Below are 18,594 nucleotides of genomic sequence, written 5' to 3'. Positions count from 1 at the left end.
CCGCCTCGGACGCCACCTCACGCCGCCGCGTAACGCTGCGCCGCGCCCCGCCCCGGCTGCGCGGGAGACCCCGTGCCCGCCACCGCCACGTGCTGTCGTCGCGTGCTGCTCCTCCCTACCCCCCCCTCCCGCCCCGACAGATGATGCGAGTCCGAGGCGCGGTGAGGAAACACCTTCCCCACCCCCACCCCCCTCTCTCGCCCCGGCCCCCAAAGTGCTGCCGGAGGGTGAGCGCACGGGAGCGAGGGCCCCGCTGCACCGGCAGCTGCGGGAACGGAGGAAAAAACGTAATTTTCCGGGATGGCGGCGGGGAGGGGGGTGCTGGTGTGTTCTGCCCCCTCCTCCGCCCTTTCTGTGCGGGCTGCCGGGGCGCGGGCGGTGGGGCGGGGGAGTGCCCGCGCCCCCCGGAGGGGTTGTGGCGGCGGGCCCGCCGCGCGGGGGAAGAGCCCCCCTCGGGGCGTCGAACGGCTGCGGGTCCTGCCTGCCCGGAGCGGGGTCCTGCCAGCCCGGAGCGGGGCCGCGCCTCGGGCCGGCCCGGCGGGGCCTCGGGCGGTGCTGCCCGGCAGGGCTCGGGGGCGGCCGGCCCGCCGGCCCCGCGCAGCCCGGCTGCGTTTCTTCCGCATCTAAAGAAGTGGGATTTTTTCCTTAATTTTTTTTTTTTTTTGAGGGAAAAGCTATGCTCCGGAGTGCTGTTGTGCAGCCAGCCCCCGCGGCGGGCTGGCCAGAGGCCGGTATCCCCCTCGCCCCCCCCCCCCGCAGTCCGGTGCGGCGGGGGCGTGGTGGGGGCCTCGCCGCTTGCGGGCGGGAGCGGCGGGCAGCTGTGCGCCGGGCCGCCGCGGCTAACCGCCTCTAATGACTGAGTAGGTTTAGTGGCTTGATTGCATCAAATGCGTAAGAACCAGGAAAGAGAAGGTTACGTTCACCGGCGTAATGACTGTGCAAATGGTTTCTCTTTATTTCCGTATATATACGTGGTGGAGAATGTAAGCGTTCTAGGCTCAATCTAGTTTACTGTGATTAGCGCAATTAAGGTGTTTTTAATTAAAATTTTTACCCATGACAGTATAGTTTTAATTGCATAATACTTACTATGGAAGTTAGTACTGGTTTTGTGCCAGTAGCATTTTTTTTCCTGCAGTGGGCTGATAATGCTGAGTATTCCATGATACTAGAAGGGTAGCTTTGGTATAGTTGAAACTTCTCTTTCCTTGTTATTCCATAGAATATAAAATTTAAAAAATTATATTGCTAAAGTGTTATCAATGAACATGTGTGTTAAAAGAATACATACGTCTCTAAATGTGCTTTTTAAGTGTGATGGCACATCTTGAATAGGAGTTGTAGGCACATACTGGCTGTGGAGACTTGGAAGTAGGGCTGATTACAGTGATAAATCATCTTAAATTTGAGCAAAGTAAAGAGTAGGATAATTCATATCACATTACTTGTGCAGTTTGTCTGTCTGTTCTAAAGCAGGTCTCCCACTGACTTGGTTGGAAAGTCATTGTACACAATGGCACCCTCAACACCATTTAAGGCTTCTGCTGTCTCTCTGTATTAATAGAAGGCCACATAATACTATTCAACAGGTACGTTGGAGGTTTAGGTTTGTGCCAACACCTGGTCGTTTCTGTAAAAAGGACCAGGGAGAGCAGTAGAGTATTTTAATAAAATTAAAGCAGTTCCCATGTTGTTGTTTTTTAATTTAAAAAGTCCAGAACAGTATTGAAACCTTAAACAAGAACGCTGTTCTAGCGGTTGAGAGGCAGAACCTGCAGCATATGCAAAGCAAAAATGGAATTCATAGTCTAATTTTACTATCCACACTGAGTGACATACAAAACAGTAAGGAAGCCTAAATGATGAAAAGTAAATTAGATTTTTAAATTGGGTAATGTTTGAAGATGTTAGAGTATTACTACATTTATTTCATTGTTAATATTCTGAGATGTTTTAGGAAAAAGGAAAGATAAATCATACCAAAATAATTTAAATGACATTTGGAAAAAAAATCAATTATAATGTGAGGCTTATTGTTATGCAGAAGAAGAAGCCTTTGCACAGAAATAAGCCTTTACTTTACTCCACCTATTGAACAGAAAAATGTAGACCAGGGAGAAAGTGTTTGTCTAGCTTTGGCAGTAGAGAAGCTTGGGAATGATCTGGGGAAATGGAGATTACTGTGCCATTCCAGTTCAGCATGGCTAGTGAGATACATGGCATGGGCATGTATGGGTTTTTTCTAAATTTTAAATGGGTTTTGAAACACACAACTTCTTTTAGCCTTATACAGGAAGGACTTTTTATATATTTTTGTCATGGTACAAAGAAAGAAATGCCTCAAATTTAAAAGTTTAAAATGAATGACTTTAAAGTAAGATGTGTGCTATGGCATTAGCTAAAATAAGACTGCTTTACAGATTCAGGATACCCTGGTTTTGTGGAGGAGAAAGAGGTGACACCCTGCAGCCATAATAGCCTGAAAGATTCAGGCAGGGCAGCAATCCAGTGGTGGACCTGCAGCCTCTAATTTTAAAAATGGGCACAGGAAAAACATTGCTGTGGGCAGCGAACTCTTCCTAGGTAGTTCAAGGGTTACATTGGGCTAATGTGCACTGATATACCAGAACAGAACTTTTCTAAAAGCCTGTCAATTTGTATTAAATGTAAGATCGTATTTTAAAAAGTAGAATTTTGGTTCCACATAGCTGCAGAAATAGTTTTATGAAAGATAGTTCCTCCTAAGATTTTACTAAGCTGAAACAGTTGATGTGTATCTCAACAGGGCATTGGGTTTCATGCCAGCACTGTTGGGGAGAGGCAGAAGTTGTTGATTGCAAATAATTTTGCTGTTTGCATTCTGGGATTGTGGGTGGGAATTCCTTTCTTACCCATTTTTATTTCACCTAGGTATACCTGGGATGTTTACAGCTGGGAGTCAGCAACTTTCGTTAATTTTCTGGAAAGAGATGTGTAGCAAATAAGTTCTTAAATAACTTTAGGTTCTGTCAGCATTTTTCTTTGCTTGTTTCTATCAGCATTAACTAACTTATTGTTCAAATCAGCCCGGTAACAGTTTTGAAGAATGGCAAAAGTAATGAGAATGGATGTATTTTCATGGAAGGGTAGTATATAAGAGGAAAGTAGTAAAACCTAAATATTGCCAGTTAGATTCCTATTATCTGTAACTGCTTTTAGGCCTTAAGGGAAGTTCATACCGAACAGCAAGATCTGTGTGAAATCGCACCATATTTTTATACTGGCCTAGCTGCCTGGATAAAAGAAAAACACATGGAGTATAGCATTATTGATGTAGTAATGTATCAGGATCCATTTGCAGTAACTGCATTTGTTCAGGACAAATAAGAGGAGTGTATAATTATAATTCTGGCCCTATAATAATAATACTGTCCTAGGCAGAAAAGAGAGTGTCTCAAAACTAATGACAAAATATGCCTGTCATACAAAGTTAAATCTCTGTGGTATTTTCTTCACTTTTGCTCAGTTTTTGAAGAATTTCCATGGGAGAATCAAACATTCAAACAACAAAGGAGTGCAAACAAGATGTAATACTAAAGAGCAAGCTGAAAAATCATGACTAAACTCAGTAACAGTGACAGAATAATTGTGGTCATTTCCAATTAGCCTGTTTACTTCACAGTACCAGTTCAGATTTTTCTAAGAAAGTCTATACGCTGGTGTTTTTTTAATTAGCTCTCCTTGATTTTTCTTACATATCTTAATTAAAAGTTTGGTTGTAGTCGTTAATTATGATGTTCTTGTTTAGCCTTTGGTTTAGTCTTTGTTCTGTTTATGAATGCTGCCTTCGAACAGCATTGCTCTTACTCAGACGTCTTGCATGATAGTTTTCCTTGGGGGTTACGGAAATGATAATCAGCCTTATGCTTGCTCTGTTTCCAGGTGCCAGTAAGAGAGACTCTTTGGAAACGATAGCTCAACAAACAGACATTTCGTGTTCTACTGTGACCTAGGCCAGTTTGTCAAAGACTGAATTTTAAAGCATTAAATGGCTTATCACTAGCCTGAACTGCTGGTGAGATTTTCATATTTCCCCTTTGGCTGGACTTCAGAGTTTCGGTTCCAGTGGGTTTTTTTGGTGTGGAAAGAGGGTTATAGTGGAAGATCTAATGTCTGTTGTACTACTTGCAGCTTTTTATATTTTTATCAGCTTGTTTTTTCTCCCCAAACTCTTTGCAGTGAGTATGGCATAGAACCACAGAAAAATCCTAACCTCTCATGAGAAGAAATAACATGTCAAATATTACAATATGTTACTGGATTCAAAAAACAATTGACTTGTGAACCAGGCTTGGTGAACCATTTTGTTCATAATGTCTTTTCATTACTTATTCAGATAATTGATGCAATGTTTGAAATCCCTGAAGTGCACAGAAGCCTCTGCAATTTCATTGACATAGTAAACTATTTTCAAATAAAGTAACATGCTTCTGTATCTTCACAATAGAGGAAATATGCAGCCTTTGTTTCCATAATGATTTCAAGTTAATGTATGGGAGACAGGGTTTGGGATTTCCATAAAATAAGAATTTTTCCCACCTTTAAACAGTTGGGTTTTAGTACTGAAAAACAAGTTTCTATGTGCATTTTGTATGACTTCAGTAAAAATAAGCATTCTGGTGCTTTCCTGTGATTATAAAAACTAATAATAAAAATAGTATTATTTGTAAAACCCTTGATACTTCTTCAGTTTAAGAATTATGTTGAACAGATGCTTCCTATTGCCATCTACTTCAGTATGTTTACTGGTGCTTCATGCAGCCTAGGTTATATTCTTGTTTTCTTATTTCTGAGTGCTCCGGTAGCCTCTGCCTTTTGAATGCAGTCAGCTGCTCCCTGATTTGGTTTACATGCTCTTAGTGTCTCCCTCGGGTTCTCTCCATTCACCCGTCTTTCACAACAGTCTCTGCAAGCTTTGTTAATCAGCTCATCCATTTGCATTAGGAGGTTTTATTTTTCCAGTGCAAGAAAAATTGTTTGCATCCCTCACTGCTTGCTGTCATTCCTTAGTTTGGAGCAAATCTGTCCCTGCTTCCTAGTTTATCATCAAATTTATCACTTGCTGTACTTCTAGATAAAGCTATACTTTTTTTGTTTGGTTGGGTTTTTTTCCCCTCCATGTGTGTCCCTCTATGTTATCTGGCCTCTTGCCTGCCTTTATTAAAAAAAAAAAGCTTACTTTTTCTTCTTGATTGATTTCTTCCACTTGGCTCCTTTCATTTTCTTCACTGACTAGTAGTTTTGTCACTTCTGGGATTTCATGCACTATTTCCAACGCAGTTGATTTTATGTGAACCATCATCCTCCATACTTGCATGCAATGTATAGCTAAAAAGTCTTTGCACCTTCCTGCTGTGCAAGTTTGTCTGCCCTTGTTTTTAGACAGGTTTCAGTTAGGCACACTGGCTTGCTATAGTACAAATACCTATATGCTGATGCTTTCTTATAGGTGATATATAAACAGTGGATTTCCTGACCTTCCCAACACGTGTGTTCACTGTGTATGCTTTTGTGATTTTCTTCTACAAATGCATAATTCCAGATTTCTTTTAGCAAGTTTTTTGACACCAGTTAATGCATTTTGACATCCTTATCAGTTTCTTTAGTTGCAGTAACCTTTGGCTAAACTGTTGCTCACTGGTTATGCAAGAACCCCAGATTTTCTAAGGTATATAAAAATGGTTGTGGTTTAATAGAAATACTTTTTATTGGAGGAGATTTCTAGATCAAAAGAGAAGGTCTGGCACCCTTGCGGCAAAGAAAACTTCCCTGTCTCCTGTGTGCACTGCCCACAAAATTTCAAAACCTCTTCCTGGGAAGATTCTGCTACCAGACACAGGATCCTAAAGCCCACCCTCTGCTGTAGACCTAGCTGTAGGTTACAGAAGGCTTATCTCACCTCCTCATGCATGCCAATTTACGGAAGTAATAATACCCCAGCTAATCTACTTCAGTTTGTTAAGGGATATGATGAGTTACGTGGTGGCTGTTTGTGTGCAGTCTCCTGGGGTTTGCAGAAGAGTGACTGCTACACTGCTTACGAGATGTGCTAACAGGGTTTGGTGGCTCCAGTCCAGGTTGTGCTACAGAGGTGTATGAAGCACCCATGGCTTTGCTAGAGAGGTTATTACTGTTTCTAGATCCAAGATTAGTAAGCTTCATTTACAGAAGATTTGATAAAAAGCTGGTGTGATACTTGGACTCCTGTTTCCAGGTCTGTCACTTGCCAATAGTTTTTAATCTTTGTTCCTTATTCAAGTAGATGTGTTTTTTAATAGCTTTTGTTTGGTTTTTTTTTTTTTAAGAAAACTAGGAAAAAGTCCTCATCCTACCCTGCTTGTCTGTTGGTCATGTATTCCTTGCTTAATAGCTTTCTAACCCACCGGCAAGTCTTGAATGGATGACAGAAATATGGAAGTTTCAAAGTTGCTAAACTATTACAAGCTTTGCAAAACCAAACATCAATGAAGAGCCTTAATTTGAGCTCATCTCTTAGATAGAAGGGAATTGCACAGCAGTAAAACTGAATGCCAAAACCTTTGAGAAGCATTGTTTCCATGGGACAGGGTTCCTGCTAGAAGCCTTGATACATGGGAGAAGATTTCACCCATGCTATGATGAGAAGAGATAAAGCACTTTGTATACAAACTTACTGACATCCTAGGCAGCATCTTATAATCTAGGCAATTTACTTTTTGGTGGAATTGAGCTGTGTGTTGTCTGTTGGTGTTTGCAATACAAGCCTTTCTGTTAATGTACTCGTAGCTGAACTTAACTGCTCTAAGGAAAACATCCACTTTATTCATTCAGATGCTTCTCCTTGTGAGTTTCCTCTCACTCGGTCCTCCACACCGGGGTTTGTGCTTGGCTCACTGGAGCTCTTAGGCTCTCATGTAAGTACAGAGCTCACAGCAGTACCAGGACTGTCCTCTGCAATTGTGCTTTGACATGGTGGTAGTCAGATGAAATTAATAAACACAGTAGATGAAAGTGGCCAAGGAATCACAGATGAAAAAGGTATTGGTAGAGAAGGCAAAAGTAGCATTTTCTGAAGTTAGTAGTGCATTGAGCAAGTTGGTTTGGGTGGTTTGTTTTGCCTTTTTTCCATTCTTGGGAGGGAATGTGGTATTTCTTGACCAGAAGAGCAGATCCTGGAAGAATGGTGTGCCTAGAAAAAGGGAGGACTAGGACCTATGTGTAGGTATGTAGAAAGAATCTGCAGGAATGTCTACCAGGTAGGTGTATAGTAGCTTCCCTTGGCAGATATGTGATACAGAGGAAGGAGCAAGAAGATCAAAAGCAGCAAACACCGTATATTTGCAATGCAATTTCATATCATGCTGGGCACTTTCCAGTCCAAGTAATTTACACTGGCTGTGAATAATGTCAGGAGATTTTATTCTTTCACATGATTTGTGAAGCCTCTCTTCTTTCCAGTAAGTCAGTCCTGTGATATCTTAATACTAACAGCACAGCCAAATTTCCCACTTCACCGGTGGGACCTTAGGAGGAAGAGAATTTGCCACTCCACATTTGCCGCAGCTGGCAATGTGACTGCAGGGCTGAGAAACTTGCCTTCCAGCCCACATACCTTCTTCTGGTAGCAGAAAGGAAAGAAACTGGTTCCAGACTTCTCTCCTCTTGTCCTCTGGTGGTATGTGGAGGGAAATACGAAGGTCAGCCCCGGCTCTGTGTGCTGTGATGGCATAGGTTGTTCCCTTTACACAGATGGTCTAGCTACTGAGAATACTTCGCTGAACAGAGTACTGAAGCAGGGTTAGTAACACCCAGCACCAACTACCCTTATGGAACCACATAGTTGAATCATCTGTAGTACTAGTATGCTGCATGTAGTACAGACACTTTTTGGATCTGTGTGCATGTCAGTGTACATAACAGTCTTGCCCTGCAAATGGTTATGATGTCAAAAATCCCAGCCTTGTACTCCAGAGAGGTATTACAGAGATTACAGCTGGACGTATGCGGTCCATTGTCTGCTTTTTCCATCCATTTTCTCAAGGGTAAAGTGGTCTCCTTACAAAGTGAAAGGTTGGATTTTTTTTTTACCTCTGTAGCCCAGCCCTGAGCTTAAATGGAGTACCTGGACCAGGGGTGGTGGAAGCTGCAGGTGGGACTGATCTGGACACTCAAGACCCAGGGGCACACCTGGCAGTGGCATGGCCCCAGGCCTTCCTCCTTGCTTACTCCCTGAATCTCATACTGTTCTCAGCAGATCATTCTACTGGAAACCTGTTTGAAATTTTGCCAGGTTATGTTGCTTATGTAGTGTTGAACAACGCATTTGGGATCCCCTTGTGGTATGAGGCTGTCATCAGCCGATGTGCTTTTTTGTCTGCTTTCTGTTAACCCATCAGTTTTGATGCTCAGCCGTCACACTTTAGCAGAATGGTTAGGCTGAGCTTGTGGACAGGATGTGAAAGTGCTGATGAGCAAGCTGGGTACACCAGAGCATCTGGCCTGTCCATCTTAATCTGAACCTTACAAGTAGTCTCTTGTGTAGAAATTAAGAAGTTTTTTCTGGTTTCTTAAATAAAGTGTTCATTAAGCCTGATGGCAATGTTTTTAAAGTTATTTCTGTCAGGATCTTATGGAAGCATTTGGAGCAAAATACTGCTGTGTACACTCAAATGTTTTTTTTTCCAACATTCATTTTTAGTATCTGGTCTTACTTTGGTTTGCATAGTTGATGTAACTGTATTTGCAAGGAGTGGCTTTTTTTCCTTCATTCATTACTTAAAATCTTACAAAATCTGTGCAATACCATCTAGTTTTGACAGATCTTTTTTTAAAAAAATAAATTACTATCATGATACAGAAGAAAAGGTTGACCCTGATTTCCACATGGATAGCAAGTGATGAGATTAAGGGAGTTCTTAACCTGAGGAAAATTTGCATCCGTCAGCATGTGCAGAGCTGCAGTCTTTATCATGGACACTTTTGTAGACTGTGGTGTTGTGAGCACAGGCTATGTGTATGGAGGCTCTTTGTGGTGAAGGCCAGAGTCTTAAACTTAGGATGTCCTGATAGTTGCCAACAGAAAGAGAGAAACAAGGTGCTTGGTGTGTGTAGTCGGGGTAGCTGATGAGTGTTGCGTGCTAGTAGGAGTCTCCTAAGCATCAAAGGTTTTGTGCCCTAGCATGTGGCAGCTGTGAAGTGGCAAAGGCAGGAATAGAGATAGTCATGTCATAACCCAGCAGCCTGGGATAGTCTCCGAAGCAGCTGAAGAGGGTGTCTTCCTGAACAGATGATAGTGCCTAATTGGCCGCCTCCTCAATGTTGACCATCTTGCAGTTACCAGTGAGGTTAGTGGGATTAACTGATTTTCATTGTGCCTTAAATTTAAATAGTGCCATTAATCAAAAAGGTAATGAGCTGAAGTTTCCACTGCTAAACCATGGTATATTGTGGCGTGCACCTGTACTGCCTGATCTTTTGACAGAAGAGAAAAGACCATTCAGGTAGTAGAAACTGAAGGAAGTAATCTGGGGAAAGAGACAATACAGACAGGCTGTGGGATTTTGCCAATTGTTGCAAGCAGTTGAATTTTTCTTTGTAAAATGTTTCACGTCATCACTGATCTCTGGTTTTCCTTTACCTGCAGAAGTAGGACCTCTACCACAGCAGAAAAAATAATATCTAATATCTTACTTTAAGTGGTGTCACATGTTATTTGTTCACTAGGTGTACGTTGGTTATCCATGCTCTTTTGAAATACTACTTTGATTATTTTTTGTGTGTGTGCTCCTGTAGGCTTTGGGGCTATGGAAAATGTTAAAAATAGAGGCCTGTTTCATTTATTAGGAGAGTTTTAAAGTTCCTTCATAGTTCGATATCAGAACAATTAAGTTTTATCTGAGCAGAGCAGGATGTCCCTAGATGCAGGTTACAGTGCATCCAGTGATACTATTAAAAGAAAGATCATTTGTTGTTGCATTGGGGAATCCTTCTAAAACATCAGGAAGACTGCCTGGAAGAATATAAATGTTCAAGCAATGGAGTGAAATACTCTTAAACTGCAGGGTGATGGCCTGTAGCTGGATAGGTTTTCAGAGTAGCTGTTTTGCTGTGATTGTTGCTTCTCCCAACAGTCATAAATTGGATGTACTAGAATCTTTTTTTTTCTTGAGGCTTCTGCTGTTTGTAGTTACGGTCCAGAATCAAAGCTTCCCTTACTGAAGAGAGAGCATCTAGTGTAGAGTTCATGAAATAGGCCTTGGTGGGTTTTCCTTTTGGTAGGATCCACATGTGCCTTATGTGCTTCCAGATATGTTAGGCTTTCCCATGTACAGACCAGCATAGTCCTGGAAGATTTGCTTGGTGTAGCTGTTACTTGTGCATTTAGTGTTGGCATTGTGTCTCAGTCTGTGGTCTGGTTCCCTGGACTGTCTGGAGCTTGCCTTCTTTGAATCACTACTTGTACTTAAGAATGGCTATGCTGAGTTACAGAAAAGATTACACTGTGGTGATAAGAGCTGCCAAAATTCAGGTAAACTTACTTGCATCTAGGTGAGCGTCAACTGGAGACCATCTGCCTTGGACACGTGGTCAACCTGTGGTAGGACTGGTCTGACCGAAGGTGGACTTCCTACCTGAGCTAGGCTCCCTTGGTCATTGCTGGAGATCTGCTTAACACACAGCCAGTGAAGTCAAGACCATGATTCATCTTACTCCAGAAGAGGTTTCTAGAGCAAAACAGATGAATTGTGCCTTGGAAGTGACCATTTCTCATAATTGCTTGTGCAAGGGGGTTTGGAGAGATGAGCTCCCCTGCACATGTATAATCTTAGGTGAGGTAAATTCATCCATGCTACCCCTGGACTGGTAGAGCTCACCCTGTCATGTATGGGTTTTGTCCACAGACTGGTAAAAACAAAAGCAGCCTGGCTACTGCTTCACCTCTCTTTCCTGCCTATTGAGTTAAAAGTTGGTCTGAAGTAGTGAGGAAAACTTAACAGCATGTGGCTGTGGAAGAGGCAGTTCAGAACAGAAGTAAATTGTCTTGGGTGCTAACCTACCAACTTCTCCAGCTCATCTGTACAGATAGATCCCTTGGAACCCAAGCACCAAATATGCATTGCTTAGTAATTGTAACCGAAGATATTTATTAGGAAGGTTAGGCTTCAAACAATTTTTGTAGCTGCTGAACATATTTTTGAATGGGTTTCCTTTTTTAGAAGGTGCTAAAAATACCCATTGTTCTTCATCTGCCCTATTTTAAAGGAAGCTAAAAATCATCTGCTAAGATGTATCTGACACTTTGCAAAGAAGATTTTGAAGAAAACCATAAATGCATATGGAAATGTGTGAGATCTGGGCAGGAAAACCTTAGGGCTTCCTGACAGGGGTCGTCCAGATTCTAAGACACTAGCTCTGTGAACTGTAGAGAGCAAAAAGAGGAGCCACAGGTGACTAATTTATTTAGTTGCCTTTCTTTAGAACATTCCTACTTGTGTGTCAGTAAGGAGAGTTCAGAGTTCGCATTGGTTCTTTCTTAAATGCTGTGTCTATGCAGGTTTTTTCTAACTTCTACCCTCTCTGTATTTTACCTTTTGTTCTCCTTACGGTTATAAAATTGTCACTTCTGTAATTTGAATTAGGCACTAGAGAGTTGTGTGAGCCATGTTCATGAGGGAGCCGTTTATCACTGAGTTTTGGGGTACCTTATTGGTGCAGCTTATTTAACTTTTTTTCTCAAGGAGTAGAATAAAATTATGTACATGGGAAGCTTTTCACAAGCCCTGAGACTTGCAAATACAAGTGTAAACTTCAGAGCATGAGGCAAGCTTGATTTATTCAGTTAAGCAGTTTTAAACTTTCTCCTTTTAAGCACCCTGGGTTTGGGGATAGGTTCCATTATAGGGTTTGCCCAGATGTGATTATGAGGGGGGTTTATATATGAAATTGTAATACTTACTTGCATTCTGCCTACTCTTACTAAAATACTGTAAGTGCCAGAGGTTCTAACAAGAAGTAATTGGATAATTAATAGCTTTTGATACTTTTTGTTGTCTTTATTCTCTTTGGTATCTTCCCTGGTTCTGTATCCTTCCTGTGTAATTGCAAAGTTGCAGGAGACATAACCCTTCTGCATGCTGTTTGTAGGTCTGTTTTGATTCCTGCTGTACCTCTCTTCTGATCCAGCCACCTCATACTCTTCCCCAGATCTTTTTCTGATCGCTGTCTCAAAGCTTGGAAACATCAGCACATTAATCCCCCTTTCAGGTTTTTATCTTTGTTCTTGTTATTGATATTATTTGGCCTGAGTGCAAGGTGTATAGCACACTGTATTACAGATTAGTTTAAAGTGAATGCATCAACTTTCCTAAAATTAGGCAATGCTTGTTGAAAGACCCTGTTCACATTTTTTATGAGGGTTTTTGTGCTCATACATAGGCACATTAAAAATGGCTGATCTCATGTAAATCTCCCTGGTAAGTCTAGAGTTCTTCAGTGTCTAGGTCCTTTCATTATTTACAAGTAAATACATTTTAAAAATGCAGTCATAAATCTTTGAGAAGTCTTCATTTGTGCTCAGTTGAAACTTTACTAACTGCATTATACAAAATAGCAATGCAGAAACATTTTAACTCTTTGTCTGTATGTAGGGTTGAATCCTGCTTGTAGTGATGGGAAAGCAAGCTGTAGAATTTAGGGTGTCTGATGTTTAATCTAAGTTTTAACATCTCTAAATTTAAATGGAAGAAAACAAAATCAGGGAACTGAAAGCACTGAAATATATATTCCTGAGCCAAAAGTAAGAGAACTGGGAAGGGAGAAAAGAATTGCTGGTATCTCTTACTGCTGTATTAACATGTTTACCTAGTGTATACTGCCGTTTGCTTTTCACTCTTCCAGCCCTGACTGTGGGTTCTTTAAAATGGATTGAAAATTGGCCAGACAAGATGTACTGTGTGACTGAGTGGATGCTGTGTTTTGCAAAACGTTAGTTAGGAGACAGGAGAGGAGCAAGGAGCTAAGGTGCCAAGGACATCACGGGCCTTCGGACATTCTGGGAAGGTGCTGAATCATCTTCTCCAAACCCTTCCTGCATTGTAGCAGAGATGTTGACCCACATCCCTGGTAGGTGTGTACCCTGACATTAACCTCAGCAAAAGCTTCCTGTGATTCACTGACATACATGCGTGCCTAAATCTGTGTAGATACCCAGCTTTCTGGGCACAGTTTGGAAAATGAGGATGTGGTTCCTATCACTTGAGACTTCTCTCACCATCAGAGCTATTTACATCTATTCATTTTGTAACCTCTGTGTTCTGGTGTGCCCTGGAGAATTTTTTTCCAGTCTCCCAGCATTCAAGCATAAGTATCCACAGTGGGATTTGCAAATACACATCTTTGGAAAATTGGTGTGTGGTACTTAGAGCAGCTATGCAGCATCCAAATTGCACATCTCATAAGGCATGAAAGAGAAAGTGGGCAAGCAACATTAAATGGTGTATTTGTGCAAAAGCAGCTGAAGTGTTATTTCTGTGGGAACTGTGATTACTTTCTTAAGCTTCATGTATCTAAATTCCTCATTAAGGGTTGCAAGTATATAGGAGGAATTTTTTATCTGGTTTTGCATCTAGCGTCTTTCCATTCCAGACCTCTTTAAGGAGCTAGATCTACTAGTTTGATTTTTTTAATATTTTTTTTTCCTGGGCACAGTCAAAAAGGTGATAGTGTTTCCAGGTAGATCCGTGGCATATTAATCTCCCCAGCATCAAGAAGAATCTCAGTGCACCAGATAGCTCTGCTGCTGATGCAATGTACTTGTACAGCTTGTCAGTGGGGTCCACAGCAGGGGCAGAAGAGGAGGCAGGGGCAGGGTCCCTGCGTTGCCAAGAAGATCATAAAATAAAAGAAACTAAAAAGCTCCAAACCATGTCAGTCATCTTTTTCACCTACTAATTCCTCAAAAAGTGTATGGTATTTCAGTCTTGCCTTTTTTTTTCTTGTGGGTAGTGTTTGAGTATCATGACTTACATATTTTTGTAGTGAAAACTTAATCTGACTTCTTTTCCTCAAATACATGAATTCACTAACCTTAAAGAGCAGTTTCCTGAGGAAGATTTTCAGTGTCATGCAGTGCTAACAGTCACAGTCACCCACTCCTGCGTAATTTCCACAGGGCAGTTGGTAGGGTGTGTACTTTGCTGGCTGTTTTTTAAACTATTCAGTAGCCAAATAAACTATGTTGTTGTTTATATATACACTTGATTGTAAACTGTTCAAACAACAGGAGGGGAAAAAACCTTACTGTAATAGGTAAATAACCTGTCCAGCCATTGTTTTTCCCTCCCCTGGTCCATCCTGTCTCCTGCACACACATACAGGGAAGGGCAGTCTGCTTAATGGGACTGATTTTCTGTTGTTAAGTGCAACGAACAATTTGGCTGTAGCTTTTTCACCTGAGTTTGACTTTCACCACCTCTGAATTGCACATTTAGCTTTTCACATTTGCTTGTTACTTCATGGATGGTTAAAATATTTCATTTCTTCTCTCTGTGTACATTCATTAGGGGCTTGCACCCCTTCATGTTCCTTTCTGTTGCTCTGTTTTAGTTAGTAATGCAGTGAATTTGCTGGTGGTATAGAATGTAGAGGTTATTTTAAATTATTATGAGATCAGGTGATGAAAAGGCTGTGTGTAAGCTAAGTGTTGTTAAAGGTAGTGTTGATGTGGTATCTTGAACTGGAGGCTGTTTCTGCAGAGGTTCTTGAATTACTGCATAGGGCAAACCCTAGTGCTTGCATTGTGTAATGTCCTCTCCCAGCCCATTGCCTTCTATTAAATCACTTTGTAGTTCAAATCCATCTCTTAACTCTCTTGCATGCATCTCCTTTGTTCATCATCCACCTGCACCCTCCCATCTGTCAAACAACAAAATACTCTTTGATCAGAATTAAATATTAACTTTGATAGGAATGTCTTAGAAATGAATAATACAGTTCTAGGTGTAAATGTTTAGTCCTCGGGAAGAGTGGAAAATGAGGTTATGGAAAATGCCAGGTTGTAGTTCACAGGCAGCAGCATTTAAATGGTTTACTATAATCATATTAGGATAGAATTAAACTGAGTTCTTTATTTTGTACTGCAGTGAAATAGGGCTGTTACTTGTCATTTTCTCCTCCCTCTTGCTTTGATTAGCGTGAAAACTCAAGCAGCAAAAATTACAGGAGTTCTGCAGCAGTGCACAGAGAAACTGGTGTGAGAAGGTTTGAGTTAGTTTTGTGTCCTTGCACATGAGAGCTCTGGCACTTCCCTAATAGACTGAAAATGAGACCACTGCTGCTTTATAAGAGGTCTGTTCCAGTCACATTGCTCTACAGCTTGGCAGATGGTGGCATGTGAATGGCTTCATATTGATTGGATGGATTTGCCTCAGGGTAAGAGAAGTGTGGGTCCTTAAAGATGCACTTCCAGATTCTTTCTTTCTATTTTGAAAAAAAAAAAGTGTACTCATAAAACATTTCTCTTTATTAAAGTCAGAGGAGTGTGTGGTGATCAAAGCACTGAAGTTACCTGGAAATAAAAAGTCCTTAAATAGATTATCATAAAGACCGAAAAGCCAAGAATACTTAATTTACTAAATGATTACGTTTTTACATTAGAAGAAAGTGACACTTTTAATTAGTGTTCAAGGCATATGGTGAATGAGAAAATAAGCTTATTTCATGCAAACAGAAATCGATGCAAATAACCTTTCTTCTCATATAAAAAGGGATGACTTGAAACTCAATACATATTCAAGAAGGTTAAGTCATTACTGCATCACTTTAATATTAGTTAAAGGCCAACAAAGAAAATCACTACGCTGCATGTACTTACTCAGCAAGGATTGCTATAAATGAAAGAATTAGGTGATTGTACTTTTGTAGGTGATAAATCTGAAGAAGCCCTTGTCCATACAATGCATTTATTCTTTAACCTTGTTAAATAACTTTTTGGGTTCTGCTTTAGCACAGGTGGTTGCCAGAGGTGTCTTAATTCTCCAGCAATTGATGCCAGCTGGTAAAGACATTATGTGATGCTCTTTGTTTATTGTTCTTTCTCACACCTCTGTTTTGTGCTTCAATCTTGTAAATGTTGTTTGTAAATCCTTCAGTATGAAATGACTTTTCAGATGTGTTTGTACAGCACCTAACACAAATATCCCAATCTCATTCAAGCCTCTGGGTGCTGCTGTAGAGTGTTGCGTGAATTCTTTTTTTTTTTATAGTAATGCAAGTATTCCTTGAGGTATGTGACCTTAAAGCGCAAAAAACCTAATACTTAAATAGCTTACAGACATGTAGGAATGGGGACAGTTTGATAACTTTGGAGACTTGGGTGCAGTTGAAAACTGGATCCTTTCCGTCTGTTTTAGTCTTGTGCTCTGTTGCGTGCAACAGTGGCTTCATAAATGAATTGAAGCCAAAATACGTCATAGCAGTATCTTATCAAGTTGTCTTCAAATTTGCTTGAAGGTATAATTCATATTTTCTAACAGACTCTACCCACATGTGAATTATTTACGTGCTGAATTTTGTGCTTCCATGAAAGAACATGGTAGTGCTGAACTTAATGCTAATTTTGTTTCTTCTGCAGTACAGACCATTTCTATGGACGTGCTTTCCCTTTTAATTACACTTTGTTCTCAGAACTGATTGGATTTTACCTTTTAGTTCATTTTTGCCGAATGAAATGCTTCTGTGTAAATTTTAAGATCCCTTTAAAAAAAACATAATCAGTGGTAAAAGTTAAGTGATTTTTAGGGGGTTTGTGTGTGGGCTTGCCTCTGGGGAGGAAAGGGCATAAAACTGCAATTTTTTTTTTTCCCTCCCGCTTGATAAGCATAGGGGCATTTATGCTGTATATCGCAACCGGCAGCTATTCCAAGAAAAATCTTTAAGATGGTTACTTGGATCTGTGTACACTGCCCACCTGGTGGTTATGGAGTGAACTGTTACTTTAAAGAATAGTTTAAACAACAGCCATGTTTGGGGCAGGCTAATCTTGCAAAGAGAGCAGTACATATAACAGGAGTCTACAGTGTGATAAGGGGAAAATTCAGCTTACTGACTAGATGTTTTAATGTGCGAACTCTAGGGAAATAACATATTGACTATTCTGTTGTGCGCAAGAAAATTGAAGAACCCTTTGCAGACAGAGGGCTTGCAAAGGATTCTTTCTGTTTCTCTTAACCAAAATCTGTGGCAAGATGTTTGAAATCAGCAGGACGCTTAATGCTGCTTTGTTAAATAATGAGGTAATATTTTGTCACTTTCTCTGGGCAGCATCTGTTTTTTCTCCTTTTTCATATGTTTGTGAAGGATTCAGTTTAATCTTAGGAAAGTAAGAGATTTTTTAAAAAATCATTCTTCAATTTATGTTTTTTTTCTTTTGATGCTTTTGAGAATTGGGTTGTCTTTTATTTGCGGTTTCAATCGGCTGCTGTTGCCTAGGACATTATGCCACGTAAGGCTTCTAAACTGCACAGAGTAGGTAGTTATTAACGCTGAATTGGCTTCTGGTATAGTCCATCTGGGCTCTGTATGAGAGAGCTTGCTAGCGGCTACTGATGCTAAGATACCCGCAACCTTTGGGATGTATGCGTGGTGGAGAGGGGCTCAGTGATATGAGATCACTTCTTTTAAGGGAAACTGTCATTAATGAGTCAAGAAACTGCTCATTTATGGTAAGGAGAAGGAGGGGGGGCTGGGAAACAACCCTGTGATTTCATTTTGATATTGGATTAGCTGTTTAAGACAAGTTTCTTTTTGTGGGGATGGAAGATTGCATTAAAAATATGCTTTGCTCAGGGGCTTGCTGGCTGATGCTGGAGAGACTGTATAGAGAATCTGATGCTTTACAAATGTCACAACCGTGATGCGGTGGTCAGTCCCTTACCCTGAAAGATAAATAGTACTATTGGAAACATGAGAATAAGGTTGACTTTTTCAACAATAGGATTCTGCCTTTGTCTTTAGACAGAGGCCTCTGAGGGTGTTTGAGCATTTGTTTTAGCGTTCCTCGGAAAGACTGCATGTGTGGGGTGCTTTTGGGGACAGTGGTCAGTGTGCAGGGTACCTGGTTTTGTAAGACTGATAAGATAGCTAATTTTTCAGAGGGGCAGCGTGCAATTGTTGTTTCAGAAAAATGGCTGAATCTTTTGATATTCATAACGAATTTATAGTAACAAAGTAGGCTGAAGTTGGAAAGACTTAAAAATAATTTCTGGATGCCTTCTTTGGTGGTGTTAACCCCTGAAGAGACCTTGAGTAAAAATTTGCATTACAAATCTAACTTTAATATTCAATGTATATTTGCACAAGAATGTATGGTAATATACTAGCTGTGTAGCATTTTTATGCCTGTGTGTTCAGTCTAATAGATCACTTGAGCTAGGAGATCTATCTTAGGAGCTAGTTTAATCTTTACTAGTTTTGACCAAGCTACAAATGTGCTCAAAAAGATGCATGGTGAGAGAAATCCTCTGCAGCCTTTTACATTGTTCATATTTTAATTGAATTCAGTGCTCATTCCACAAATAG

The 18,594-nt window shown here is 40.7% G+C and overlaps 1 protein-coding gene across 5 annotated transcripts in view; it reads left to right on the top strand.

The window, feature by feature from the left end:
• The first annotated feature begins 209 nt into the window (after nt 1–209).
• The window catches only part of ELAVL4 (ELAV like RNA binding protein 4), an 83,195-nt gene continuing 64,810 nt past the window's right edge, over nt 210–18,594 (top strand). Inside the window, exon 1 of one of the 5 annotated variants that reach the window (XM_056356478.1) lies at nt 210–287. Coding sequence is in view for 4 of the 5 variants with exons in the window: in XM_056356469.1 (XP_056212444.1) it covers nt 17,622–17,738 (117 nt within the window). In the remaining variant the exon portion in view is untranslated. Of the gene's footprint in view, nt 288–17,120; nt 17,310–17,606; nt 17,739–17,842; nt 17,938–18,594 lie in introns of those variants that run through there. The other 4 variants (XM_056356472.1, XM_056356469.1, XM_056356471.1 and 1 more) reach the window with 4 other exon arrangements.

The sequence above is a fragment of the Falco biarmicus genome, chromosome 11 (assembly GCF_023638135.1).
Source record: "Falco biarmicus isolate bFalBia1 chromosome 11, bFalBia1.pri, whole genome shotgun sequence".
Classification (NCBI taxonomy): Eukaryota; Metazoa; Chordata; class Aves; order Falconiformes; family Falconidae; genus Falco; species Falco biarmicus.
This window is presented reverse-complemented; position numbering and strand designations above follow the sequence as displayed.